The sequence below is a fragment of the Primulina eburnea genome, chromosome 10 (assembly GCF_022965805.1).
Source record: "Primulina eburnea isolate SZY01 chromosome 10, ASM2296580v1, whole genome shotgun sequence".
NCBI classification, from domain to species: domain Eukaryota; kingdom Viridiplantae; phylum Streptophyta; class Magnoliopsida; order Lamiales; family Gesneriaceae; genus Primulina; species Primulina eburnea.
In genome coordinates this window covers 35,585,107-35,593,125 of record NC_133110.1, presented here as the reverse complement: position 1 = coordinate 35,593,125, position 8,019 = coordinate 35,585,107, and the positions used below count along the sequence as shown (strand labels likewise).

Below are 8,019 nucleotides of genomic sequence, written 5' to 3'. Positions count from 1 at the left end.
TGATGTCATCCACATAAATTTGACACACAAGTATATCATGCTTTGACTTTTTAATAAACAGAGTTTTATCAACTTCACCTCGTTTGAAGCCTAAGTCAAGCAGAAATTCCGTAAGCTTACCATACCATGCTCGTGGAGCTTGTTTAAGCCCATACAGTGCCTTCTTCAACTTGTAGACATGGTTCGGGTGGTGTGGATCTTCAAATCCTTTAGGTTGGCTTACATAAGCTTCTTCTTTCAAGATGCCATTCAAGAAGGCACTTTTCACATCCATTTGATATAATTTTATGTCCATGTGACACGCAATAGCAAGTAAAAGTCTAACCGAATCCGGGCAACAGGGGCAAACATTTCATCAAAATCAATTCCTTCAATTTGAGTATACCCTTAAGCAACTAGCCTTGCTTTGTTTCTTACAACAATTCCAGATTCATCAGTTTTGTTTTTAAAAATCCATTTTGTTCCAATAACATTCATATTATCAGGTCTGGGAACCAGATCCCACACATCATTCCTAACGAATTGTTCAAGTTCCTCATGCATGGCATCAACCCAAAATTCATCTTTTAAGGCTTCACTTATATTTTTGGGTTCAATGAGTGAAACAAAACAAGAGTGGATTACTTGGGAGTATACGGAAGTCATGCATACTAGTCCCATCATTTTTCGATAGTCTACTTTCTCCTTTCTTCTAGTTTGCATTCCTCCAAATGTTTCACCGAGGATCTGAGATGAAGGATGATTTTTCTGGATCTTACTGGGAATATCAATCCCTTCATTGGTTACATCATCCTCCTTTTCAGAATTCTCTCCTTGTTCATCTTTTGATTCTGCCGGTGCAGGTGTTGTCTCAGGTGTTACAACACCGGGTCCAACATCTGTGTTAGGCAGTGTCTCACTTGTATTCAGGAGCCCATCAACATCATCCTAGATTGTTTTTCCTGCTAGATCTGCAAGATCGTCAAACACAACGTTAATAGATTCCATAGTCGTTCTTGTTCTCAGATTATACATGTGATATGCACGACTATTAGATGAATAACCAAGGAATAAACATTTGTCACTTTTAGAGTCAAACTTTGCAAGATGGTCTCGGTCATTCAAAACATAACATACACACCCAAAGACATGAAAATACTTAAGGTTCGGCCTCTTTCCCATGATGATTTCATAGGATGTCATAGTAGAACCACTCCTTAAGTACACACGAATTGAAATATGACATGCTGTGTTCAAGGCCTCGGCCCAAAATCTCTTTGAAATATTTCTTTGAACTTAACATGACCCTAGCCATTTCTTGCAGTGTCCTATTCTTCCTTTCGGCTATTCCATTTTGTTGAGGGGTCTTAGGGGCCGAAAATTCATGAGTTATCCCTCTCTTTTCACAAAATGATATAAAGTATGAGTTTTCAAATTCTTTACCATGGTCAGTCCTTATCTTACCAACCCTCAGATTATGTAGATTAGTAATCTTAGCATGTAATTTCTTGAAAACATCAAATGTATCGGATTTTTCTCTAAGAAATCTTACCCAAGTAAAGCGAGAGAAATCATCCACACAAACGCATGAATACTTCTTACCTCCAAGACTTTCCACTTCCATTGGACCCATAAGATCCATGTGCAAGAGTTCAAGACACCGTGTTGTCCCAAAGTGTTGCAACACTTGATGGGGAACACGTGTTTGCTTACCTTTTTGACATGCACCACAAACATACGGAATTCCAGAGGATAAATTAGGCATACCTCTCACAGCATCGTACTTACCAAGATTCTTTAATGTCTTGAAGTTTGCATGTCCCAATTTTTGATGCCACAAGTTTAATTCACTCACCTTTGAATGATTGCATACTAAGTCTTCTCCAAGTTGATAGCAATTATCAGCAGACCTTGTACCTGTCAAAATACGAGTATTAGAATTATCAAACACTTCACAATTGTCTTTATCAAACTTAACATGCAAACCATCATCACAAAGTTGACTTATGCTTATTAAGTTTGAGTTAAGCCCTTCGACATAAAGCACATTGTGTAGATTAGGCAGTCCATCAACATTCAAGGTTCCTTTGCCAGCAATTCTTCCTTTAGCACCACCACCATACGTCACATGACCACTCCTCAGTTCAACATAGTCAATCAAATGGTCTTTAGAACCTGTCATGTGGCGCGAACAGCCACTGTCAAAGTACCATATTCCTGCAATGTTAGTCTTTAATGAAGTATAAATAACGAAACATTGAATCTTAGCCTTTGTTACCCAAACCCTTTTTACCGTCGGTTTTCTGTTGGCAGTGTTGCGCCGGGTGTTATACAACACCTGTGGCAACACCTGTTCTGATTCCCATCTCTTGTAATCATCTCTCAGTTTAAAGCAGTAGGGTTTGATATGACCAGGTCTAAAACAATAGTGGCAGATAAAGTGGCGTTTTCTGGATTTGGACTTCTTGGTAGATATTTGCCTTTTAGATGGAGCACCTTTTTCAGTTTGTGTAGCATTCGAGGTTTCAACACTTTCTTTGACAAAAACAGTTGGTTTTCTCTCAGTATTGGAAGATTCTCCAATTTCGAACAGACTGTTCGGATAACCAAGTCCAGCTTTGTCATTCTGTCCAATCATCAAAAGTGAATCAAGTTTGGATGAACTTGAATTCATCTTGGCAAGAATCTGAGTTGCTTCTCCAAGTTCCTCTTTGACTTTGCATAATTCCAAATCTTTCTTGCTTAAGATTACTTCATCGTGAAATTTGTGACTTTAGCTCAGCATTCTCTTTGGAGAGAATTGCATTTCCTTTAGGCTTTTTGATCCAGTCTTCATATAATTCTTCGTACATCGTCTGCACACTTTCTAGAGTGACTTCATCATCATCTACCTCTTGAGTTTCAGACTTACTTGCCTCCGCAAGGGTTGTAGATTTAAGACATACTGAATTCGAAGAGGTGTTGCGGCCAGGTATTGCAACACCTGTGGCAACACCCAAAGGATTGATTTGCATTGAGCATTTTTCCTTGATCACAGAAGATAACGATGTGTGATTTTCAGATTCACTTGATCCTTGATCATCATCAGACTCTTCATCACTCAGGGTGACAGTCATGCCTTTGTTTTTCCTAAGTCGATTGGCACACTCATTGGCATAGTGTCCATATCCCGAACACTCTCTACATTGCACTGAGTCCAGGTTTCTGACATTAGATTGGATTTGCACTTCGGTTTTTGGTCGAAACTGTCCTTTCATAGGAGTAAACTTTTGAGCTTTTGCAAAAGTGGTGTTATTGGGCAGCTCAGATTTTTGTCCAATTTTCTTCTTTTCTCTCATAGTCTTCAAGTAATCACCAAATTTCTTAGAAAACAGAGAGATCGATTCTTCACCTAAATCAGACTTATCCACCTCTTTAGATATTTGAAAGATTTCATCATAAGATTCGGTTGAGGCTTCAAAGGCTATTGTCTTCCCTTTATCCTTCCTTTGTAGATCAAGATTCATCTCAAATGTTCTGAGAGAACTCATTAATTCATCCAAGTTGATCTTTGAAGTGTCTTTATATTCTTCAATAGCGCAAACTTTGACATTGAATCTCTCAGGAAGAGATCTTAGAACCTTGTTCACCAATCTTTCATTTGGTATGGGATCTCCTAGGCCATGTGATTCATTTGAGAGTTGTCTCAACCGGCAGTCATACTCAAGAATAGACTCCTTGTCCTCCATTCTCAAACTTTCTAACTTTGATGTCACCATCCTTAGCCTAGTTTTACGCACACTTGTGGATCCTTCACAGTGCTTCTGGAGTATCTCCCAAGCATCTTTGGCGCATACACAATTGGTGATTAAATTAAACATCCTTGTGTCAACAGATGAAAATATAGCATTGAGAGCCTTGGAATTAAAGTTTGAAGTTTACACTTCATCGACAGTCCATGTACTTTCAGGTTTGAGCCGTGTGTCTCCATCAGCATCCTCAAGTTTTGGTGGACTCCAACCATCAAGTACACGTTGCCAAGCTCTTTCTTCAATGGATTTAATAAAAACCCTAATCTTTACTTTCCACAATGCATAGTTTGATCCATCCAACACGGGAGGCCTAAAAACAGTATTTGTTGATCCTTCCATAATTCCTTTTCACTCTGAAAACAAAACAAAACAGGATCTCACTTAGTAGCGTCAAGTGGAGGCTCTGATACCAATTGAAAGTTCTGTTCCCACAGTGTGAGTGTGATGAGGGTGAGTGTTGTGTGAGTAAGAAAGTAGGTGTTGTACGTAGGTGTTATAACACTCACTACAACATGCAGCGGAAACTATATATTTAACACATCAACACGGAATTGAAATAATAACAAAACAGGAGACGAGATAGTTAATTATGCACAAGTATCAAATACTTGTGCGGTGCCTCAGGGCAAAATAATTCACTAGAAAAACTTGTAAGTTTACAAAAAAAACCAATACTAGTGAAAGAATCAAGCAACTCCCTTATAAAGGCGAGTAACAAATTGCATCCTACACCTCTAACAAACCGTATAACCAAACTATGTCGGATGCATCAACCGAGAAGTGAAAACTCTTCGAGACTCAACACACCAATCACAACCGTGATTAGGTGTTGTCTTCAGATGTTGGCAGCACTTCACAGCAACAAGTTATCAATCACGAGATTGCTATGCTTCGGTAAACATCTCTGCAAATCGTCTCTTCCCGTCACCTAGTTCTGTATCTTCCTCTCCTATTTATACTAACTTGTCTTCTCAGTCCTATAAAATATGGAAAACCAATTTTATAAGGAAACAAACTCTTTTTAAATTAAGGATAACATATCTTAAAGATCATATCATATCTTTTCTATATTATCGATGACTATATTAAATTTTATAGGAGATCATATAATATGTCTAGAAAGGCAAAACAGCAAAGATCTTTTGAAACAAGGTAAGTATTAAAAGAAGGAAATATTTCAAGGAATAAAATTCCTTTCAGATCTTGTGAACAGAAGTCTACTCTTAGTGAGCAAAAAAGGGCCGGATGGAAAACTCGAATCAGTTGGAATCCATGACTTGTTGAGGGAGATTTGCATAACAAAAGCTGAAGAAGAGAGGTTTTTTTGTCATGTCTCATCCCAAAGGAATGCCCAAAATGTATTCTTAGAAAATCGACATTGTTGCCTCAGAATTCACAGCACTCATAATTCTCAGGAGTGGCTGATACCAGATTCAAGCATACGTTCAGTTCTATTTTTCACCGAGATGCGTATTAAGTCAAGTTTATCTATAAGTTGTAGGCGCCTCAGTATCTTGGATGCACCGGAAACAACTTGGCCGAATTTCTCTGATGCGATCTCAATGTTAGTCAACTTAAGGTACATGGCCTTTGCCTTAAACGATATATCATGCCCCCATGGATTTCCTGCCTCAATATCCAAACTTCCCAATCTTCAGACTTTAATTGGTAACAGAACTGAACATGGATTCATAGACAGTCTATTGCAAGTACCCTATGAAGTTTGGACGATGCCGAAGTTGAGGCATCTGATAATGAATGTCCCTTTTGATTTGTTGTATCCCTGTAACATAGGTTTTCTTCCCGAAAGCGGTCTTGGAACACTTGAGAAAGTGAGCAATTTTAAATTTACTGAAGAGGCCGTTAAAATACTTGTGAACTTAAAAAAAATGAAAGTTCTTTTTTATTTTAAGTCTGATAATGTGGATGATTTCAATGTCGACTATCTTTTCCGTCTGGAAAAACTTGAAGAGTTACAAGTCTTTGTGTCTGACTTGCCCGATCCTTCAATGACATGGAACTGTAAATTTCCAATCAACCTTCGCAAGTTAACTCTACTAAGAGTTCCTTTTCATTGGGAAAATATGACCATTATTGGTTCACTCCAAAATCTTGAAGTACTCCAGATGTTTGATATTAAAGTCTTTGAATTCTCCGAATGGTTGCCCGTGGAAGGCCAATTTCTTCAACTCAAGTACTTTAGTTCTTCATTAGATGGTTTGGTGAAATGGGAAGCGGAAAAGGAGCACTTCCCAAGCCTTGAAAGCTTGAGTCTTGAATGTGCATGGGATATTATAAAGGAGATTCCTAGTGGGATAGGAGAGATAGATTCACTTCAGTTTATCGAGTTGAAGTACTGTAAGGAATCATTAGTGGATTCAGCAAGGCGAATTCAGGAATAGCAACATGAAAATGGAAATTATGCTTTTCAGCTTCGTGTGATTGCTTGATAATTCTTCTTTCTTGTTTTGATCAACTATTATGACGGAATAAAGTTGTTAGTATTCCTATAATTTGTTTTGAATGGGAGATTTTTGCTTCACAAGTTACCCAAACAAGTAGTTTTTTGTTTTTATTGTTTGAAATCAAAATAAATCAAGATTTTACCATGACTGCAATTTTAGAGAGACGCGAAAGCGAAACTTTCGTTATTGGGTTAGCCGTCAACAAAAGGATCACCCTAAGATGATCATTTCATGGCTATTGAGAACTAATTAAATCAGATGGAGATCGAAAAAATCAGTCATTCACAATCACTGATGAAGGATTCCTCGAAAAGTTAAGGATTAGTAATCCATTTCGATTCATCATCCTTTTTCTATAAGTGGTTTTTCTCTCATTTGAACGGTAGGCCGGTGCTGATGCAATTTTCCCGATAAACAATAATGTTTAAATTATTTTAAAAGAGATTTAAGTGTTCTATATTTACTCATTTGTTGATATCTCATTCTAAAACGATGAACTTAAAAAGATTTTACATTTTTTTTTTTGAAAATTTATAATTTTGAACTCTAAAGTTAAATATGCTTGTCCTTGGACAATTGTGGAATGGTGACCCTAAGATTTTTTTAGGAGCGTTTAAATGTGAACAACATAAACACATTGAAAAAACTCATGTCGTAACAGTAGTATGATTGAAATAAATTTGAAAACTCACTATAATTTAAACGGATGTCCTCTAGCTATAAATGAGAACATTCAAGAAAATGATGCCTTCTTAATCTTTTCAATAAATACAATTTTGTGACTGAAATATATGGAGATATTTTGTCTTTACATAAGCGATATTTTTTCTTTTGTTAATTTCGGAATTGATATTACAAGAAAATTATGTAAATATACAATTTCAATTTTTGCAGTTCAGAACAATTTATAATCGATCACTTTTTAATTTAAAACATCTAGATACAACCATAATTAAGTTCAAAAACACATAGAAATACTGTTGTTTGTGGTATTCAAATTTGAGAGGAGAAGCAAGGAGAAAACAAAGGAATGACTTTGTAGAGGCAATTGTTGAACACTTTCTCCTTAAGAAGAATTTGCCCCTCACAATGTGCTAGAGGTTGTGGCAATCTTCTCCCAAGATACAACTATAACTCTTGAATAATGAGAACTCAAATATTCAAGTTCAATAACAAAGAAATGAAGGAACGCTCTCTTGTTGAAGAAGGAAGAAGACAATATGCATATGCTTTGAAATTATGTGTATATGTTTTTGATTTTCAAAAATCAAACATATAATGATTTTCATGTGAAAAGACATGATCTTTCATTCATAGGGATGTCCCTTGACCATTGTAACTGACCACAATCATCAAACAATGCCAAGGGAATGAAAAAATATCAGAAAAAGTCGAAGGGACGCGAAACAGCACGAAGGAAAGCACCCAGAACCACCGAACTTAATATGCGTTCATTAAGTTTCGTTCTTCGTTTCAAATTTTTCTAAATCAAACACATTGATTTATTTGCTTAATTTTCATTCATTAAACATCAAAATTCCAAAAAATACAACTTTGGCTACAAACAACGGAATCATATTTGAAAACACGAAATGTCTACGATTCTGTAAACTGTCACTACAAGAAAAACGCCCAACAACAACGCACCTACGACAACGGTTTTTCAAAAAAACCGTTGTCGTATAGTTTTTAACAACGGTTTTAGTGAAAACCGTTGTCATAGGTGTGTTTGGACAACGGTTTTGTAAAAACCGTTGTCTTTTATTGTGTCAACGACAACGGTT

The 8,019-nt window shown here is 36.7% G+C and overlaps 1 protein-coding gene across 1 annotated transcript; it reads left to right on the top strand.

Moving 5' to 3' along the window:
- The first annotated feature begins 5,236 nt into the window (after nt 1-5,236).
- Nucleotides 5,237-6,172, top strand: LOC140802890 (putative late blight resistance protein homolog R1A-3). Its single transcript, XM_073158510.1, has one exon. It carries the CDS (start codon nt 5,237-5,239, stop codon nt 6,170-6,172), a length of 936 nt encoding a protein of 311 aa, XP_073014611.1.
- The last annotated feature ends 1,847 nt before the right edge of the window (nt 6,173-8,019 follow it).